General features: G+C 41.5%; 1 protein-coding gene across 1 annotated transcript in view; it reads right to left on the bottom strand.

Annotated features, from left to right (window-relative positions):
* The window catches only part of trps1 (trichorhinophalangeal syndrome I), a 97,388-nt gene extending 75,010 nt beyond the window's left edge, over positions 1-22,378 (bottom strand). Inside the window, exon 1 of the mRNA XM_073463704.1 lies at positions 22,360-22,378. Coding sequence (XP_073319805.1) covers positions 22,360-22,372 — 13 coding nt within the window. The 5' untranslated portion in view covers positions 22,373-22,378. The remainder of the gene's footprint in view (positions 1-22,359) is intronic.
* Between the last annotated feature and the right edge of the window lie 502 nt (positions 22,379-22,880).

Genomic DNA, 22,880 nt, shown 5'->3' with positions numbered 1-22,880 from the left:
TCTTACACATGCACACACACACACAACTGTGCTTTATAATCAAATCAGACATTTATTCACATAAATACATACACGTGCAGGTGTGTGTTCATGCGTACGTCTGGATTTCTGCATTTCTTCTCAGCAATTTGTGATGTTTTGGTAAAATAGTGTAACAGAAGACACACACACACAGTCGCAGACTATATATCTCTTCTGCTATTTCAATAATCTGTGACCTGAGAGTTTATAAGACTCAATAGTCTGGCCTCTGGAATGACTGTCTGGATTTTAACTTTATATATACACACACACACATACACATACACACACAAAGCTCCCCTGCTATGGTCCTTAGAGTCTACTCTGTCTGTGTGTGAATGTGTGTGTGGAGCATACCATGTGTGTGTGGTCACGTCTAAGAGAGCTCCTTTAAAAATGGATCCCTCTCTGTCTCTCTCTGATGATGTCACCTTAACCAATATTAGCGGCGCACGGATTGTGGTCAACAGCTATACGTCGCATGTGTCTGTGTGTGTATTTATGTGCGTGTGTGTGTGTGTGTGTGTGGAGTTGCATTTATAACTTAAAGGATAAATCATACAGCTGTCACGTCGCAGCAGTTTCACACATGCAGGATGATAAAAAACACACACACACAGACTGACTATGAGGATTGTGTGTGTGTGTGTGTGTGTGTGTGTGTGTGAGTGTAATTAATAATGTTAAACTGGCTGCCAGGAGACAGAGGTGGACTACGAGAAAAGATTCGTGTGGATGACACAAATGTAAAGAAAAGGGATAACACATGTCAACATACAAAAATTACATTTATATAAGTTTATATTATTTTTTTGTGGCCGCACTATGTAGTTTTAGTGGAGAAACCTACTGTTTCACTTAGACCCTGCCACCTTTCTAGATTCAAACAGTGTTCTGGGGACATTATTTTCCTCTGAGAACAGCTTGTTTATTCAGTTATGACATTTTTTTTTATATGATTTATATTTATATTAAAATTCTGAATTTCAATTTCTTCTCCAAAACTACATAGTACCCCTTTAACAAATCTTTCAATACAGAGCAAATATACAACAAATCCACACACATCCACACAGGGACTGATTAACAATTACATCTCTCATCTCTTATTTTTTTTTTAAAAACATAAACAAATTAGATTAGTTCCACCATTTGCATCTAATCATTCGCATTATTTAAAAATAATCCAAACTTTAATCAAATCCCCATTTCCTTTCTTCAAGTGCCACACACACGTGGTGGACATTACACACACACACACACAACAATCACTAGGTTGAAATCTGTTGCTGCACTAAACCAAACCGAATAAACAATAAACTGTTTTTTGGGTGCAAAAGTGTTGGAGTCCTTCAAACCAAAAACAAAAACATTTTTATGCTGCGATTAAAGTATTAAATCACAGCCTTTAATACCAAAGGGAACACGCTGACAGTATACAGAGATACACAATAAAAACACTTTATATACTCACAAAAGAAAAACACATCAAAAGCAGTGTCTGATAAATAATTAAAGGGCGTCCTCCAAATCCGAGCACTATTGTATTAAAGAGACGTCTGTTTTGAAAAGCCTCTTTTTAAAACAAAGAGTAAAAAAGACAAAATACTGTGTGAAACAAGAGAGAGAGAGAAAACGTCCGTGGTGGTAGCACAAAAAAAACACAACACGACAAGAAAATATGAATATTAAATAAAGAACAACCCACAATATCAAAATCTTACGATAACAATTACGCCTTTTTGCCTGAAAACTTATTTAGCTTGATTTGACAAGTACACAAAACATATGACGTATCTAAATCCCCTGAAACAACTGTTTTAGAGAGCAACACGGGCACTGACTTTCTATGTTTGTGTTCAAAGACAGGACGATGGAGTCTATCTCAGGATATTGATTTACTGTGTAACTATCAGAAACAGTTTAACTCTGCACACTGAGGGCGCACCATCTCACAAACACTGGCTATAACAGTCAAACAGCCAGGAACAGTTTGGTGCCGCTCACAAAGAATGGACTCAGAACGCTGTTCGGCAGCTGCAGTGAAAAGCTTTATCCCGTGTGTGGGTCAGGTTTTTCTACCATCGATTGTTGGGTTTTACAGATAATCTGCAGTTCAGCTTTGGAATCTGATTTATTTTTACTTTTTGAAGTTATTTTGGATATAAGGATGTTTCCTTTCATCTCACCATGGTGCTGTCAAGCAACAGTTTCCCTGTCCTGGTCTTTTTGCATGTGTTAGTGCTGAGAAATAAATCATGTAATTTTCTGAACTTGTGAATGAAAATGAAAATGTGAACTTATGCAAACACATTCTTTCTTATGTTCTTTCTTATCATTTTGTGTTCTGACATTTTGACACAGTTCAGTTTTTCCACCAGCTAATAAACCTGTAACAACACACAGAGCACTGTGTTAACTTACTGCTAATGCAGAACGAACATTTACTACTGCTGCAGCTTCACATTGAAAGCATTTAACTGGTGAAACACAAGTTGACTTTTATTAGGAAGTAGGCAAGTCACAGGTAATGTGTTCAGTGAGTTTAGCATTTTAGTGCTATCGTTAATCAAAAATGCGTCTAAGGAAGCAAAACAACCGTCATTTTCAGCATTTGTTGACAGTGGATCAGTTTGAAATATGACAGTTTTATACAGTCTGTGGGAGTAATAGAACAAGAATGAGCTGTTCGATTAAGAGCTGCGGGCGACAGACAGCACACCTCCAACTTCTCAGTGAAGTAACCAACTCCTTTTCCCTCATTAACGTTATCAGGTTCCCTGTTAACACTGGGTCTATATCCCAAATATTGCCAAAAAGGTGCTTTGGCTTTGTGCTTTGACAACAAATCCTCTGTCATCATCTCTTTACTCTCATCATGTGATAAGTGAAACGTCACTCCTGCTAGTTTGCGCTGTAGCCTCCGTCATCCGACTAAGTATTAATTGTGGGCGGTGGGCAATTGATCTAACTGGTTTATGCCCAGACAACGTGTTACAATGACAACTGCGGCAAGCCTAGTACACATGATGAAGTTCTAGTAGAATTTGTTTTGTGAGTCAAGACACTGGCAGGACTGATGGGAATTGCTGTCCTACACCTGCACTTGAAGTCATCCTGGAGCAGCGAATGACTTTGTGTTTCTTTTTCTAAATTAAAACAAGTGTGATCGGCTCTCATCTGGTTGTTGCCCACATTGCCTCAGGGAACATTTGCGTGAAGTAAAGCTTTTTTCAACTTTTCCCTATAGTGCCACTGAGCAACACCAGTTCCCTCTTACAATGAAAAGCAGCCTGTCGCTCCACCATGTTTTGAGTCTTCGCGTGTGAATGCCACGTTTGTTTGATGAGTGGTGGCAGATGCCTCACAGAGAAGGAGGGGGGCAAAACAGAAAGGACGAGAGAGATAGCAGAGTGGAAACAGGCTTTTCACACTTTACGAAGAAAGAGAGCCCCACATGAAAAAAAAGACTGTCGCACCTGAACGCTGTCTCCTCCCCCTGCCCCCCTTCTCTCTTGCTCCTCTTCACTCTTTATTCGCTCGCCGATACCATTTCTCCTACTAGTGTGAAAGCGTGGGAGGAGGTAGAAGTGTGTGTGTGTGTGTGTGTGTGTGTGTGTGTGTGTTTGTGTGTGTGTGTGTGTAAAGTGGAGACCTGACAACTTCCTCTCAACTTCCTGTGATCAGAGCTCGGGGGTTGCTGGGGGACAACCAGGAAATTACACACACACGCACAAACTGGGTCATAGTAATGTGAGCAGACTGAACAATAAACTAATGTGTTTTTGTAAGTTAGTGAACAGCAATACATTGAAGTGAAAAGTGATTTAATAATGATATTTTCTTTGAAAATATATTAAATTACTATTAGTATATAATAATAAGTAATAACCACTATCGCCTGAATGATGTAATACATTACACAGTGTGCACAATGTAAGGAAAGATAGTTTAAATCTACACACAAAACACATCTGCATGCACAAGACACACAGACCGTAGTTCAGCACACACACACAAACACACACAGAACAAAAAAGAGGAAGGAGGTGGCAGCGCTGCCCAGTGTTTCACAATAAAAGCTGAGATTCAATCACTTCCTTACACTGCGTGCATACAGTGCATGCATATGCATTTGTGTGTGTGTGTGTGTGTGTGTGTGTGCTTGATTATAACAGAGGAAGACAATGTATTCTTTCCTCATTTTCGGCACTAACTCGTGTTTGTCACACACTTATTTATGGGAGCAGATGTGCTCGGGCCCAGACGCACACACACAAACACATGCATGTGAAGGACACTGAGACAGTTTAGAAAAGCCTTGGGGCTCAGTCTGAGCTTTCATTTCCTCTATCCTGCATAACAACTGACAAATACACACACACACATGCACAAGATCCACACAGACAGACAGCGAGCGGATGGTTATCAGACTTTTGTCCTGCCCAGAGGGACTACAGAGACATCTAGCTCTAAGAGAATTACTTCAGAACCCCATTCTGCATTAAAACAATCAAGAACATTGACTAGAAGACCGACTGAACGATAATCATCCAGCCTGGGATGAAAATTAACGAGTGAAATAAGAAAAAAAAAAGCAATTTTTCTCACAATTATGCCTAAAATGATAATCCCAGCGATGGAGTCATCATCCATCAGAGACCACCAAAAAGAAGACACTGAGGAGGTTTCCTGCAAATCACCATGTATCCATTTTATATTTTGTGATAGCTAAAAAGGTGTTACCTGGAGCTTTCACTTTGATTTCTACGAGTTAGAGAAGACACAGACAATAAGAGCGGGGTTAAGAAGTCAGTCCAAGTCTGAGGGGGCCTTCAACTCTTCATGAAGTGTCAAGTTTTTGTTTTAACTTCAGGCTATATTTCTTTTCTACAAGAGCAAGTGTCACACTCATCACGAGGAGGATACCTCAAGTAACTCACAGGAAAAGCTTTCATCATCCTCTTAGAGGCGATAAAAGTTCTTCTACTAATTAAAGCTTTGTCGCCCGGCGGAACAGTGATGGAGAAGGTTTACCTGAAATAAAAAAAAAGAGGGGGGGGGCTCCAAGCTCACATCATCCAGCTCTCCTGCGTAACAGCCACACACTGCTTTTCTCACTCATTTTCATCTTTAATCATCCCCCCACCCCACACACACAGACACACACACACACACACACAGAGAGCTTTCCTGTGCTTGGGGAAGTTGCAGGTCGTTGCGACATCAATGTTTGAGATAAGCTCCTTAACACACACACACACACACACACACGCACACGCACACGCACACACACACATTTGGTTTAAGACTTTGTTTTAGGTTTATCATAAAGAAGTTTTTAGGAGTAAATTGAATTTATAGAAGCTGTAAGAGCTTACATAAACACATATTTATGGGAGTGTGTGATGTTCAACAGAGACAATGCAATAGTCTTGTTTCACACCCGAAGTCACTCCTGCGTGTTTGCACATCACCCCACCACAGTGCTATACCAGTTTTTTGTTTTTTTTTGGGAGTGTCCCTGTTTAACCTACAGCGTATAAATCCTGCTGTATCAGGATTTCCACCTGCATGCACATGTATATGAAAGGCAATGCAGTCTTCACACTGCCTAGAGAGATTGTAAATAACCATAAGTCAAGAGTTTTCACAAAGCTACGAAGATGCAGTTGCTGCGTTTATTCCATATAAACATGACAAGATAAACATGTCTGAAGGTGAACGTTCTAGACAAGAGATGTGATTTGAAAAATAAATATATCCCCACTAATTTTTTTTAAATAATAAACATTGCAACAAGATTGTGGAAAGGATGGGAAACAACATCCCGAATGTTGTTTTTCTGAGTTTAACTCTTCAGGCAGGTGCTGTATTGCTCTTCAGCTTTAAAGGGCGGGTAACATTCCTGAAGCAGTCAAACTTAGTATCTGAACACATGAAATAGGCTCCTGTTGTTAAGCATTGTCTCCTAACTCATGTAGCTGTACTACGAAAGTGTCTGCAACACAACAAACACGTTCAGCCTTAAAATTTATCTTTCCCCACTAATTTACATTTACAAGTTTTTATATGGGGATTTTTCTGCCTTCATTAAATACTGGAGGAAACAATGGCAAGTTGCAACAAGACCCCCAACCGGCCTTGAAGAATGCTGATATTGAATGAGCAGCGTCTTCGGGCCCAGACACACCAAACCGTCATCAAAGACTAGCGGGGACTGTTGCATTGCCTCGTGTCACCTGTGTCTCGGCCAAAAAGATTCACTCAAATACACTGCAAAGACTACAGCCGACGGCCAACTAGCTTGTACGTTCTTCACCTGCGTGAGAGGAAATACCTCTCCATACCACCAGGTGGCGATATTCTATACTGCGCTAAAACTACAATGACAGGCTCATGAAGCTTTCCCTTTCTCATTCACGGATTCGCTGTCAGTCACAGTGATTTATCTCGCCAGGCTCCACCGCAGATTCCACATGCTCAGTCGGCTGAAATGCAGCCGACAAGGGTTGACTAGCGCCAACAGTGCGCGACACACCGCATTAACTAGGGCCATAGACTGTCAACAATGGCCATTAGTTTGTCGAGGCCCTATAAAAACCCTCAGCTCAGCTCAATTTGTCAGGTCAATGTAATGAAAAGCAACAATAAAATACAAATCAAGCTTAATATCTGCGTTTTTGTTTTATGTATCGTGTACTTTAATTGTTATCGGGCAAACAAGCTGCCAGTCTACTAAATCACTACATTACTGCAGCCTGCACCTTTAACTACAAAGCTGCTTATACACACCAAGGAGACGGCTGTAATGTACATTGATCAGATCTGATCTAATTCTGCATTCTCAACATGATAAACTGAAATCGATCACCTGTGAGTATCTGTCTCGGGCTGCTCGGGATGATTTTATGGCGGACAGGGGAGAAGAGGCTTTGCAAGTGGGATGAAGATGGCGATTATTCATGGAGTGTTGTCCTGACACGGCTCCTCTGACTGAAATATCGACAGAATGTTATCGACCTTTAATCGTGTATTGTGGAGCAGGCGCTGGCATCCCCTCTGCAATGCACTTTGGGTAAGAACTGAAAAAGCATGCAAACAGAGCCCCCGGTAAACACCTGCTGTGGAAATTCACTTTGACATCAGTTAGGTTGTTTTTGCCGTATTCTGACCTGAGGGCAGACACGGCATTAAACCTGACTTGTCTGATACAGGCTACATGCACAGTTCATTATATAGGTTTACTGGTACTGCGTACAGATACGTTTCTTATTGAAGAAACACAGCTGCGTGCCGCTGTATTGATCCCAAAGAGTGACTAAAAGGTGATGCACATACACATCACATTCTGCTGCATTGTGCTTTTCCTTTATGCAAGGTCAAACCAGCCCTCCGTGTGTGTCCGCACCTGCTTTCAATGTTCCTGTACATTTAATTTACCTGTCAAATAGAAGATTTAGGATTGTGAATATAAAAGATTCCGACATCTGTCAGCTGCAAAAGCCCAAAAGATAAGCCTGGAAAAGTAGACTGATATTATCTCTTGGAGGATCGGGTGATCTTTGCGCTTGATTTCCAAAAACATTGGCAGAATTCTTGATCTCACCTCGGAGGACCTTTTTACTGAGGGTGTGATATCCAATATGTGCTCGCTATCAGCTCTTCAGGCTTCAAATTAATAGCAACACTTAACACACCCTATCTTGCCTGTTCTGTCAGAACTTATCAACCTCTTTCAGGTGCCTGCTGAAGTCATGTGACTAGATCAGGACACCTTAAGTAGGTCAAAAGATTTGCAAGCGATTCAGGTGTGGATCAGTAATAAGAGCGAAGGTATGTCATCTTTAGTTCTCACACCCATCTAACTGCTGGTACACCCTTAAAAATCAACACGCGCACACAAATACAAGCATGGACGCGCACAAACACACGGAGTTCATTGCTTAAACCTATCTAGCTGTTACTACACCCTAAATCCTTTCATCTTTTATTTCATACCCAGCCCCTCCCTCCGTCTTTCCCTTCTTTTCATCTCCTTTTATTCGACTCTCTAATCTCTCTCTGATCTACACCGCTGATGAATGATAAAGGGAGAAAAAAAACAGCTCTTTGTACGGCTGAGACTTTCTTCCATTTTTTCCATTTTCAATTTTTACCGCAATTGACAGCTGAAAGTGTCTTCTGCATGTTGGAAAATGTTTTGTAGCCCTGAGGCCAAACCACAGATTGTGTATTGTAAAATGTCAAAAATACATGGGCATCAATGGGGAAATTATTCAGAGGTACAACTGACTGTTCCCCTCTATCTGCCTTTCGGCTATCTCCCTCACCGTCAATCACTACCTGTTGCCTGTATTTAATATTTGCACTTGCACCATTACGCTCCAGACGAGCATGACTCAAACATGACAAACCGCAATTCTGGCAACGATTCAAACTCTGCAAACGCTTGACAATACAGAATGGTTTACCTCCTGGCGTTGACTTGCACAGAAAATACCAAAAGGTCTCTAAAGCCTAATCAACTGATCCTGAGGGGAGACGCCTATCTGTCCCCAAAAACTTCCACCAAATCTGCCCAAAGCTTGACATGCTGTGTAACGCTCACTGACAAAGAGACAGGGGAGAATATCGACTCCTCCTCTTCTTGTTGCTATCTGTTATCTTTCAACCTGTCAAACCTGCATCTCTGCATGTTTCTGGATTCAAATTTACATAATCTCTACAGAGAATACAGACGAGATGTGACTGTGGGAAACAGTGCAGCGATAGAGAGAGATGAATGAATGGATACAGTCAATTAATCAGAGTTAGGAGGAAATATAAGTGAAGCAGGAGATAAAAGACATATGATTTGTATTTCGTACTATTTCATTTTATGTCACACAGGAAATTGAGCACCTATTAGTCAAATTTTGTGGGCGCAGCTGCTGTCTTTGTGTTTGGTAATGAAAAAACTGACAATAACTGTTCTTTGACTTTAGAGACAGAGAGAGATTAAAACACAGGAACAGACCAGGAGAGATTTAAAAAGACAGCACGAAAGGGGAAGAGACGGGGAGACAGAAACAGGACGAGATGTGAATTCATTGCCTTAAAAGCAGCTCTGAGTCAAACACTGTGATAAGAATCACACGGCGCATGCACATGAGCGCGCACACACACACACACACACACACACACACACACACACACACACACACACAGCCAGACACATACTGATCTGTGAATCTTTACTTTGAACCTCTTTGGACAGATAAGTAGATAAGAAGTGTTCAATTACTGTTCAATTATGGTGTGTGTGTGTGTGTGTGTGCACGTTAAAGTGTGCAAATGTGTCAGAGACGAAGAAAGAGAAAGCTAGTGTGAGACAGGAGCAAGGATGAGATTCTTTCCACCTATGTGTCATTTCCTCCCGCTCTCTCTCTCCCTCTCTCTCTGCTCTCACACCATAATTTCACTATAACAGGACTTTCTATCAGCCCTCTCCTCCTCAGCGAGCCTACCTTTCAGCATCATCCTGGCAAATCTCCCTCCCCGAAGCAATAAATTCAGCTATCCCCAATAAAAGAAAACGGATTAGCGCTGTCAAACACATTGTTGATTTCTAGCCGTCTGACAATGTGTCACTAGGTGATCAAATGAAAAGTAGCCCTGTCAGATGTGATACTCTGCTCTCCGTAACAGAACTGTCTTTTCTCCTGCCGTGGATTAAAAGGGGGGGTCAGAGTTCAGAAGCAGCTGCGAAGAGCGATTCTGGAGCTGTTACGGATTTATTGGCCAACACCGTGTCTTTTAAGAAGTTGATACCTAAACCCTCAAGTAATTTTAAACAGGTGATTCCAACCTGGAGATTGTGAGATAATTAACAGGAGAGGAAAGCAGAAAAAACATGTTTTTTTCCAACACAAAACCTATGTTTGGGTTGACTTTTTAGCAGCATGGCTCTAGAGATGGAAACATCAGTTGTCCTGACTGATTTTCTTAATCCTCCCAATACTGCTCCCAGCAATCGGTGATCGGTGATCAGCCCTGAAAATCCTGATCGGAACACACTCATTTGTCTTTATTGCTAATTAGCATCATAACATGATGAACTGAGATGTTAGACATGGTAATCACATTTTATCGGCTTCACATCAGCATGTTAGAATCTTTCATTGTGAGCATGTTAGCACATTAAGGTCAGATCAAAACACAGCCTCAAGATGCTAGTGCACCAAGTTAATTACTTTACTTCTTCATGTTCTGATTAAAAAAGGGCTACAAACAACAATTATTCTTATTACTGATTAATCTTCTAATATCTGCTAGTATTCGTAGTGTGTATGTCTGGTCGTCCACCAACCAAAAGCGTCATGTTGTTTAAACTAGTGCCTGATTTATTTTATACTGAAGGCCAAACACCCAAAAGTTGGGGAAACCACATCAGTATACATAATGTGCAACCCTAGTACCTTTTTCTGTCCTCTCCTGCAGACTGAAGAGGACGATGGAGCCACTGGTCCCAGAGGTGTGTTTTCCACACTGGAAATTTGTCAGGAGTTTATCAAGATAGGGCAGCATTCGAGCACACAAGCCAAGGGTAGCAGGGCAGAATGGCAGAGTGACTAAAGACTAAAACATCCTTCAACCAGAAGGCCAAGTTATCTCCCCTGTGACTGCAAGAATTCACCCTGCCAGTGTGTCCTTGAGCAAGACACCGAATCCTTACCAGTCCCAGGGGTGCTGTTCTATAGCGGAGGCTGCAATTTCAGGGGGGAGATGAAAAGAGAAATCTCGCTACAGGGGATCAGTGGAGTATCACAAAAAGCCTGTGAGCTCGAGTCACCAAAGTTCCACGCCTCACCTCACCACAAAACACTCTGGTGGCAAATTATCTGCCTCCCCCTCCTTCTGTCTATGTGGCACTCTTTTCTCTTACTGCCTTCCTCTTTCTCTCTCCTCCTGTCCTATTATGGACATAGCAACAGAGTTGCTGTCAGGACGACTAAAGGTTTGATTCACCGTCTGTCCCTGTCTTAATGTGCGTGTGTGTGTGTGTGTGTTAGATAGCAGATAAGAGTCATATATAAACAGCACTTGAAAGCAGAAATGTAAATGTTTGGAAGTCAGAGCAGAACACAGACCATATCAAGATACCAGAGAGAGCAAGAGAGAGGGAGGAGAGATTAAAGCAGAGTTCACACCGGGAGAACTAGCAGGAGACTGCAGTCAAGAATCAAGTCAGACTCCAGTCATCAATAAAGCTTAGTGGAGCTCAGCATCTGAGAGCTATTCAGCCAAAATCCCTAATCTGTCACTGAATGTAAAGGGATGCATCAAGTTCTGAAAAGGATGACCAGTCTGATGCATTAGACACCTGTGTTTATAAATCACAACTTTTTAATGATGGCACAGTACTCACAGAGGCTTTTAGTTTAAGAAAGTGAAAACAATGTGTTCAAGCACTGCTGGTGTTCTCTGGTCATACGCCATTACAATCAAATGTATGTCCTTTTCAAAACATTGAAGTGTGTCCTGTCTATTGTGATTTGCATCTACATATTGCAAAATGTCAGATTTTGCAACACATCATCTAAGACTGCACAAAATGACACTTGTAAAGTGACTGCAGCTGCTGGTTGCAGAAGTACGTTCCCCAATCTGATTCCAATTTCAAAATTTTCTTCTAGCAATGTCCTCATCGTTCCTCAACATACAGTTGAAACACAGAAGTCTCAAGAAGGATGCTGCGACCACACATTTTGATTAGTTCAAATCTTGTCTTGAGATCTTGCCTGGAACACCTCGAGGCCAGAATACATTTTTGTAATTATGCATGTATAACTATCATTTGGCAAACGACAAACACTATGACTGGCTGTCTACTCAGCGCATTTAAAACATAAGGATGCGGTGAAAATGCTATGATACACATATCTGTGTTGAAATCAGCAGGAGAAGGGCTGGTTAGCTGTTAGCAGGTGCTGGGCAGAGTTCTGGGGTGTGTTAAGCTGAAGCGGGCCAATAACTAACGAAGCCAAAAGCTTACCCAAACACGGCTAATAGAGCTAAAAGAGTTAACAAGCTAACTGAGCTAAACATACAGCAGGACTGACAGGTTCTGTTCAGAGGAGCATGAATCTTTTAACAGTGAATTGCAGTTTAATGTGACACAACACGTTTACAGTAAGTAGATCTACTTAAGTACTTTAGCTGGGTAAAGTTTGGAGGTGGAAGTACTTTGAATGCTAATACTTTCACAACTATAGATGATGATTACAAAGTAAAGAAGCAATTTTTATTTTTATTTTGGGACTGTTTTCCTCACTTGTGCACTCACTCTGGTCTGGACGGTTCAGAGTGAAAAAAGTTCATTTGGAGCTCAGGTTTTGCACGGTGGATGGCTCTAATACAATACCCATGAGCCTCAGCTGCCATTGCTGTGAAAAGGAGGCCAGTCACCTTTGGACAGCAAAAAGGAACAGAAGTAGTTGTGTTGGAAAGGTTTGGAGGGTGAGGGTTCAGACACTGTTTGACTATTCCACAAGCACCTCATTTGTAGTATGCTGACCTGATTTTACTTTAAGCGCAGCTAAGAAATGTAGATCAGGTTTTATTGCAAGTTTGTGAGTGTGTTGCTGAGCCAGATTAATAGAGAATTCTGCTTTCAAAAGACCATCAGACTCTCGATCCTTCTATGGTTTTAAGATCAACAGGAACTCATATTGCCTGAGGACAGCTGCATTTATAATTTTTTCAGAATTTCAGAATGAAGGTGTAGATGTTTGTGTCTCAACGTGTTACAGAAAATGCCCGCACACTTTTTTTTTAATTAAAATGTCACAACTAAGTCTAATTGGCAGGTTTTTGTTTTTTTCCTGCAAATGTGGCTTTAACTTCAGATCTGACATTCAAAGTGAAGCTGCGAGCGGGCTCCATGAATCAAGTGTGACACGTTTCTGGCAATAATGTCAGTGTTTGCAGATTTTGTACTGTAAGTGCGTGCATATGCGCGCGTCTTGTGCAGTTTGTTCGTAAGTACATGCTTACATCTGTGTACACTGTAAATACATACTTGAGAGCGCATGTAAGTGCGTGAATGGTTGCACAAGTGTGTACTTGTCCATGTGTGTGGATAGTGAGTGAGTGATTGTTAGCAGAAGCTCGTTAACCTCAGAAGTCATTACCACAGCCCTGAGGTTTACGCCAATTAGACAAAATAAACGACAAGCGAAAAACAAAACAGACAAATGAAAAACAAGAAGAGAAGAGAAAGTGATTACTGAGGGAAAAATTAAAGTGATTATTTTCACCAATTTGAGAAGAAAAAGCAGCTTTAAATGACAAAAGAGTGGCGAAAACATTTGCCTGAAAAGAAAGTAATTATTAAAGTAAGAAGAGAAAGTGATCATTTGAGTGAGACAACACATTGGACTCAGTCATCAGAACTTATATAGATAAAGACACAAGAAAAAGACAAAAAATGTCAAATCAGGAAGAGAAAAAGAAAAGCAGTGTTATCAAAACCAGAGGAAAAAACAAAAAAATAGGAGAATAAATAAGTTAAAAAGAAAGAAGTGGAGGACCGTGACGGTGGATGTTTTCTGTGTGTGTGTGTGTGTGTGTGTGTGTGTGTGTGTGTGTGTGTGTGTGTGCGTGAGAGAGAGAGAGACAGGGAGAGGTATAGTATTTGACATCACTGCTCCTATGTATTCTCTTTTTTTCTCCCTTTGTTTTTACAGCTTCACCATAGGCAGACCAGACCGCTGGACACACATTCAAACACACAAATACACATATTCTCTCTATCTCTCTCTCTCTCTCTCTCTCTCTCTCTCTCTCACACACACACACACGCACACGCACACGCACACGCACACGCACACGTACATACACAGTCCCATATGCACAGACCCCTAAAGGGGCCTTTTTCCACATTGGGCCATATGGTGCAGACAGGCGCACGGAAACAATTCTCTAAAAACAACACACACTCTGCACTTAGAAACCTGCCACATAGCTACACACACACACACACACACACACACACACACACACCAGACAGTTAAACCTGCTGAATGAATTGCTGCCTTGTTCAACAGTGCACTAATGGCAAGGAACCTGCCATAGAGATTACCACACACACATACACACACGTTGAAACACACAGGCATACACACGCAGAGGCTCAGCATTAAGCATTCTAGGGCACTTATCCATTAGAGAGGTTAGTTATTTTCCCCAGTCTAAAAGTAGGTATTCAACTTCATATTCCAACAGAGGCAGTTGTAAATCTGCTCTGTTAAGCAGCTGGGGCAGATGTCTGTGAGAGCTGGAACACTTCAGAACCACAGAGCGCCAGTTATACCGGCTAGTATAACAGCTAATATGTGACTTATTTTGAATCAGACAAAGATGGTATTAAAATCAACACCTGACCCCTGTGCTCACAATGCTCTAGACCGCCACAGTGAAATATATATCTACTAATCTAACGACATCTTAGATCTCAGGGCTCTGGTGGGATTGGCTGTAGTCTGGCTGAAAGTATGAAAATGTACTACACTTAAAGAAAAATCTCATCCAGAAATTCTTTCATGGTTGCTTTTTACATTGTTGTTTAGGAGAACGCTGCAACGCTGTTTTGCTGTGAAGCTCAGAAATGTTTTGTGGTCTACCAAACTTCAACTGACTTTCTATTCGCATGACAGTGAGTAGATAATGACCCCGATCCATCAAGTGCAATTTTGAGGTACTCTTTCTTTATTTGCGTATTTCCATTTTATACTACTTCCACCAGCCAGGCCAAGAATCAGTCTATCTATCCCTGGCAAAAGCTTTTGCTATTAGCATATAGCATATTGCTATCTCGCTCACATGGATTGAGAAAGTATCATTAGAGATATACATTTCTACCTCGTCAGCAAGATAAACAACTGACAGGGTTGATTGGAAGCCAAACCAAAAAGAGAACTACACTTCACTTCAGGGTTTTACTGTGGACTGCCACCGCCGACACTTTAGATTTTAAAAACCTGCATTAGAGTTATTTAGCAATGAATTTCTGACAAAAATCCAACCTTTGAGACAATCGCCGGCATAAAAGCAAAGCATTTAGTCAAATTTCACTACATGACAAATGAACTGGCAGCAGTCCTGAAGCAGTATCACATGCCAAACTTGAGCAGATCTTAACTAAACAAAGCACAGACACCTCCTTATTAAGTCTGCCTTGAGATCATCATGACTTCATTCTCATGGTTATACATTCAGTCTAATATCTCTCTCCCTGTCTTTTACACTCAAATCAATTAATTGCCGTCTTTGTCGTTTCTATCAATATGGTATGCTGCCCACACTCCTTCATTAAAAGTGTTATTTCATCCACTGCCTTTTACTGTCTGTGAAGGTAAATCTATTTCTCTGCAAATGTCTCATTGTCCGATTTTCCCGGTGCAGTCAAAGACTCGGCAGGTCTTTCAATATATGTAACAATATGGAACGTTTCATGTTGCATTACTGACAATTGGCTCTGAAAGGATTCGGGAGTCAAACTCTGCAGTGTTTGTTATTGCAGTCAAACGTATCCGAGGGATTCAAAGCAGCCGGAGTCGGAAACATCCCATTTTCCAAGTCCACTTACTCAGCAATGATTCGTTAAGACCAAAAAAATTGTTTTCTGTAAGACATGACGCAGAGAAAGGGAGCAAGACTGAGTCATCCCACCGTGAGCAAAACTTCCTTTCAATAAAAGAGGGAAGAAACAACATAACGTTCTGTTTAATGAAGCTCCAGACTAACTTTTCTCACCACTGTCAAGAAAAACAAATCTAACTGTCCTTAAGTGAATGTTCTCCTGAAACCTCTCTTTATTACTTTTCTTTATTATTACTGAAGTATGAGCAAGTATTCAACGTACTTTTCCCTCCCAACTGTATTTAGATAAAGAAATTCAGTGGTTTTATTTATTTATTTGTCGCTCACAAGGTAGAATCATCAGGGAAAAAATAGGGTTTACTGCATCCTCTCGGATTTTAATGTGCCAGATTTTTCGTCAGCCTCACGCTGAGTAGCCAGCCACTGATAGTTACTATATTAAGAGTCACCTACTTAGCGACATTAGCATTATACAAACAAACATATATTCCTCAGAGACATTCCAGGGTACATCTCTATTCATCACAGACACATTTTCTATTGTCCCTGTGACAACTGGATGCCGCCAGTCAAGTAGACTGTTCTTACATACAGCAGTAATCCCCATACACAAAAATTAGATGTACTAGCTAATACCATTAACTGGTATCAGTGTTGCAAGCACTGAATGGAAAGACATGATGGATCACCTTTGACAAGCTTGTTCCCGAGAAGCTTTAATATTCAGACAAACTGAGTAGTAAATACAACCTTGCATTTTTCACCACGCAGCTCTGCTCTCAACTGCTGAAATCATTTCAATGTATTGCGCAAAGCATCCAACATTATGAAGATCAACAGATAACGAGCAGAATCACATGTACTGTATGTTTACAGACAGTCTCATTCAGCATCTCTCTTGTTGTTTTTGGCGATGCTTGTGTCTTCCTGTTGTGCCCACATTGATTCACAGATCATCGCTCCCCCTGCACTGGCATTGGCAACGCAGTCAAACAAACACAGCGGTCTACTGAGGAACTCACTGCTGCATGGTGACTGACTCGCTCGTATTGTGCTTTGCTGGGCACCTGGACCTGAAAAAACTACCAGTTGGAACTATCTGTCGGCCTCCAGCTACTCTGCTTTTATTGTTCTGGCAAGTTGTTCTACCCTGCCAAGCAGCCTGGCTGCTTTAGCTGGTTGCGCTGGCTTGCTAGCTGCTGCACCACCGCTAGCCACTAGCCTGTCAGCTCCCAGCTGCTCTGTCTTTATCGTCTTGGGTAGCGAACCTGGAGCTGACGAATTGGCAGCAGCACTATCAGCAGCCGCCTGAGCCTCTGTGTCTTTGTTGCATTTCCTCAACAGTGGACTGCCTTACACAAATCTGCATAGATTCTGACAACATTTTATAAAATGTGAAGCAATCCATAAAATCCACTGCGCGTGGAAACTCTCCCTGTGAAGTCAGGAGATATAAGTGAATGGGGAAAGTTGCCAACGTGATACAGAAAATATCCGCAAGTACTGCCAGTAAGGGCAGTATGTATGACTAATACATGGTGATGAATGTTGAATAGCAGCAAAGTGCTCCTTCAAGCAAAAAAAAGTTTTTGTCAATATAAGCAGCCACATACGAGCTGACTTGGCATTAATTTCTGTACCTCAGACAAGGCTGCGACTGCAGAGGGATTTTTCCTTCCAGACATACCAGGAGCAGCACACAGCTGTATAGTTCACCAGCATATGGATTAAATAAATACAGTCTGCACAGAGCTTGTTAACACTTGTTCACTTGGCTACAACACACTGTTGTAGCCAAGTGAACAAAAAAAAAAAAAACACACACCCACATCTGTGCACACCCAGACGAAGGCACATACGCAAGCTTCATGCACACAAACACAAACAGGTAGCGTCACACACACAGGCACGAGCAAACATTAAAGGGTAGTTTGTAAGTGAATGGGTGTGGAAGCAAGTAGTGACACATATGTAGGTCTAATGGCTTGAGAAGCACACGCATACAGACGAATATATATCGTTGAGGCGGAAAGCTTTTCATAGGCACGTGTTAGCATTAACACATTTACAAGACTCGAGCAAGTGTGTGTGTGTGTGTTTGAGTGCTACTGTGGTGATACACATAACCAGTTTTGTATCAGCATTACGCCACTATGTTACATACAGGTCCACAGACTTATATACAACAGAAGCCTCACACACACACACTCAAGCAACAAGCTGTGAGTGTAATCCTGTGGTGTAATAGTACTGAAACACTGAACCACTAGTTGGGGTCTGGTCTCCCTCTAGCTCTGTGGTCACTCGCTATCCTAATCTGATTAATGGATTTCAGCCCCAACTCCTCTACAAACACAGACACAGACAGAGGAAGATAAATCGGTAGAAGCCATGAAAACTAGGTTGGGTCCATTGCCCCTGCTTTGCCTGGTTACCGTTCTTAATCTGATTAATGGATTTTTTTTCTGCCACAGAGAAGCCGGATTTAGAAAAAGCTCGGAAAATTAACACTGAAAGTGGCAAAGAAACGTCAGTCTGATATGGCTGCACACAGCAGTCCGATACAGAGTGCACAAACAGGTGGATGGGAGGAACAACCGAATTTCATGAGTGTTTAAGTGAAAACTCTCGATATAAAGTCAATGCTGCCATAAAGGCAGTGTCAAAGGTACAAAGCAAAGCACCTTAACTTAATCAAGCATACTGCAAGCTGGAGGGCAGGATTGGCAAAAAGCTACTCCAACATTACACTGATTTATTATCAATCATAGAGCCAATCAGAAGCCAAGTTCGGCTGACTGCGCTGAGTGTGGGCGAAGTCAGCCCAACACTTAGTTGACTGTTCCTTCCTAATATGTGGCTGCATAGCTGCGGACGGTCTGGGCTGTGAATGAGCTAAAGTTAGCTGTACTGGGGCTAGCTTTGGGACTCAAGCGCCCATGGACTCGGCCCAAGAGTCATGCTTATCCGAGGAAAAAGGTAAAGTCATTCATCATGAATTTGTCATCGGTCTGGGAACTAGAAATGCCAAAGTAAATTCTATTTCCTGGGTTACTTCTTCAACATTGAGTGAAACATTTATTAATAGGCAACTACACGTTTGACAGATACAAACATCTGATGCACTGTCCACATAGTGCTGTGCATTATGGTTGTTGTAGTTCAATAACCCGCCCATTGACCCCGCCCGTTCATCCCAGCCCTATATATTAGTGACAAAGCCAACAAAAACGAGATAATAGTGATGACAGACTGCCTCAATTTCCAACTGGTTACGAATGACTATAATAAACAGACACACACTTCAGACAGAAACCCACGCAGAGACTGACAAACACACACACACACACAAACACACATCCGTCACTTTGATCTTTGATTGATTCTTTGGCCTTTAAACAAGTCGATCATTAACAAACCAACAAATTAAGTCATTAATTGCCATGACAGCTGGTGACACCTCCTTTATTAATCTTTGTCTGCATAATTAATAAGCCTTAATTGGAATTAATTAGAATTAATTGTTGTTTGGGGTTTGGGGGACAAGGAGAAAAACGCGCTGTGTATGTGCGTGTAGGAGGGGCAGAGGTTTAATGCCCTTTGTATGGGATGATGAATGGGTGCCTGTTGCTGTCACACACACATGTACAGAATGAAACACTGACACAAAAACCTGTGTCAGTGCGTGTGTGTGTATGTTTGTGTGTGCAGTACATCCTACTGTGAGAGGATGAGATCATCAGACACACAATGAACAACTTGTTGACCCATTTTATGCAACTGGGTCAGCAGGTAGCTCGCATATGTACGTTCACACTTTTTTTTACTGAACCCGATTCTAACTCTTGTTGTTTACGGTTGTGTGAAAGAGGCACACACAGAGACACAGAGACAAAAGGTGACGCAGAAGAAAAGAGAGAGAAAAACCTTCTGACAGACGAGAAGGAGAAAAAAAAACCTGCATGGGGGTTCGCTGCCTCAGAGCAGAAACTCATCTGTGGAGCAACTCCTGAATGTTGTGTGTGTGTGTGGGTGCATGTGTGTGAGCGTGTGTGTTTGTTTGTGCAACCGTGTCTGTGTGTAGCGCGAGAGTCAAACTTGCTCGTGGGCCCGACTGAATTGTCTCCACTCAACATTCCTCAATTTTCTAAGAAATCTGCCAAATCTGACTTGTACTAGCACATCAAAGACTATATAATACCACAACACATACGCGGCGTGCACGCGCGCACATGTGTATATACACAGCTGAAGGCATGCAAAAAGGCACATGCGTAGACACAGTTGGACACACACACTCACGCAGACCACAGCTAAAAGCATCAAGCAGCTCAAAGCAATCCGCCCTGTTGAATAACATCACCAAGCAAAGCCACCATACCACATAATGAAAAACATACACAAACGCACACACATACAAACACACACATGTGCGCACAAGGTCTCATGCGTACATACCCGGTGCCATATACTAAAGCATGCACTTATCATGTATCTACACAAACACACTAAAATAACACAGCATGAACACACGGAATAAGGCATGCATTTGCTCTTAAAGGGTCAGTTCACCCAAATGACACCCAAAAAATAACTTTACAAAGCCTGACATTTTTATTTAAGGAGATTTGGGGCAATTCTCCATGAAGGCTTCTGCCACCACCCCGATACAATTAGAGGGAGTGGAATTGATTTCAAAGCGCTGAAAAGTGACATTTGTAAAAAAAACACATTGTTTCCTTCCAGAAACAACATCCCAGTTATTTTGGGTGAGAACACTTCTTGCGTTTTTTCTTTTGTTTTTCTTTTACTTTGTCAGAAACTGTTCACAATGAAAACTGTCGACGCAGCAGGAAAAAGAGCATGTGCGAGAAAGAGAAAGGAAACAGACAGAGGAGTGTGTGATGACACAGGTGTAGGAGGATAACACAGCAGTTGTATCTGTGTGCGTACGAGTGATGACTTCGGAAAAAATCGAAGCCGTTTGTGTATGCGTGCGTGTTTGTGTGCGTGCATGCACCTTCAATGCACAGTTTTATGACGGACCCGATGCAGCAAAATATGGGACATCGTGCTGCTGCTTACTTTTACTAAAGTCCATGCACTCACACATACAAACACACAAGAATAAAGAATTGTTTTGCATATACAGTATAACTGAACAAACACAAAATCTTGCTTACTTTAAACATACACACGTACAGTATTTCAACGGAAACAATAATCACAGCTATTATTACAACGTATCCCACACCACAAACCACTGCACCTTTGTGCACACACTTACATAATAACCTCAACTGTATGTACTTGCATTTCCTGTAGTACAATAAACTCCCAAATGCATGAATGTGTGCTGCATCAGAAACACTGGCCTTTTCAATTCAAACAGTTAAACAAATAAAAGCTCCACACGTCATTAACAAGCCCGAACACGTCTAGTTTTTGCGTCACCCTTTAATTGCTCCCTATCACTGTCATACTGGCTTCTAGATACACACTGTTACTTATCGATGTTTTGGAGAACAAAGTTTGCAGCATTCGCAAAGCAAAATCAACAGTTATGTCAGAGAGGATCGGTTTACAAGACACGTCTGGTAACAATTACTTGAATATGATCTTAGCCTTCAAACAACTGACCGAGTTGCTACTGCTAAACTTTACTGAGTGTAAGGAACTAATGAGCTGTGTTCATGCAGAGGTTTACTGTACCAGGGTGCAACAAAGTAAGCATAATGACGGAGCAGGTAATCGCTCGTCAATCGCTCCACAGGGTCAGACGCATTCTTTAGAAAAATTCTGAATGTGGATAATAATCGCACAAACACTTTTCCGCCCTCGCAAGTGCAGCAGTTGAACCTAAAGACCACAGCGTATGGGTAGCACATTGGGGCAACACACACAGTCACTTCTTCCGACTGTGATGACTAAGAGCACTTTTTCATGAGACTTCTCGGAGTGGCTCTGCATAAACGCCATTTTATCAGCAAGTCATTTACTCTCAAACCACCTTTCTGCAATCAAGCTGCAGCAAGGCAACAACAATGATCTGCTGCTGAGCCCCGCGAGCTGCTCCAGCTCTGAGAGGCAGAGAGGCCGGCTGCAGCTTTTTGTCTTTCCTCCGAACAAATGATGCCTGTAGTTTTGTGATTAGTTTTTAATGAACTTTAAAACAACAAACATGGGTCACTGTGCTAAAATAATATGCTCTGGCATGGGCGTGACAACACACACACACCCACCCACACACACACACACACACACACACACACCAAACTTGGTCTATTCATTCTGTTGTGCTTTTTTTTACTTTAACCTACATAAGTGACAGCAATGCTTAAAGATTGAGGCTAATTCTACAAATAAATTCAATGATGTATATTATAATTTCATGGTATAAATAAAACATTTTAATGACAATGATCTAATATTTCAGAAAGGTTAATATAAGGGATATGATCCCACCTCTATTTACTAAATGTTACCAAAGCATGCAGACATTTAATTTACACACATATGCTAATAAATTATACATTATTTTTTATTTCATATTAAACTTATTAAAAGTCATTTAAGTATTTCATTTTATCAAATGATTTATGTCATATAATCCTAGTGATGGAGATAAAAAGGGTATTAAAGTAATTAACCTTAATATTGAGGGATTCATAATTTAAAAAATGGCTGTCCTACCTCTGTCGTTCATCAGGTTATAAAAACATCATGGCTGACTCCTGGCCTTGGCATCAGCTCTGTTGAAGCGGCTCGATTCGACCCAGTGGTCCGTCCAGCAGCAGCAGCCACCAGTTCGGCTACTGTCCCTCTGTGTACTCCACACACGGTAATGGGAAGCAGAAACCAGGTGTCAGGCCCAAACTAATATCCCATCATTTTCTTTATCAGGTCCACGTAACTCCACACAGGTCCGAGAACATCAGAGCAAGAAGGTCTTAAACTCCATGTAGCGTCAGCTACCTTTGGTCCAGGGCTGTTGCTCCTGTTATGCTTCACAGCTGGGCAATACAGCTTTGAGTTCGATTATGTGTGTTGTAGATCCGTGTAAGAAGTATTATGCAGGCTGCCCCCTTCTTGCTGTCCGGTCCTTTTTTCTTTTTGTTTTTTGGTTCTGGTTTAGGTCCTCAGTCGCGGTTGTCAGATTCCACCATCACTTTAACAACCTGGAAAATGACAGGAGAACAAATAAAGTTAGAAAC

Source organism: Pagrus major, chromosome 3 (genome assembly GCF_040436345.1).
Source record: "Pagrus major chromosome 3, Pma_NU_1.0".
Lineage (NCBI taxonomy): Eukaryota > Metazoa > Chordata > Actinopteri > Spariformes > Sparidae > Pagrus > Pagrus major.
Note: the sequence above shows the minus strand (reverse complement) of the source record. Positions and strands in the feature narration are given on the sequence as shown.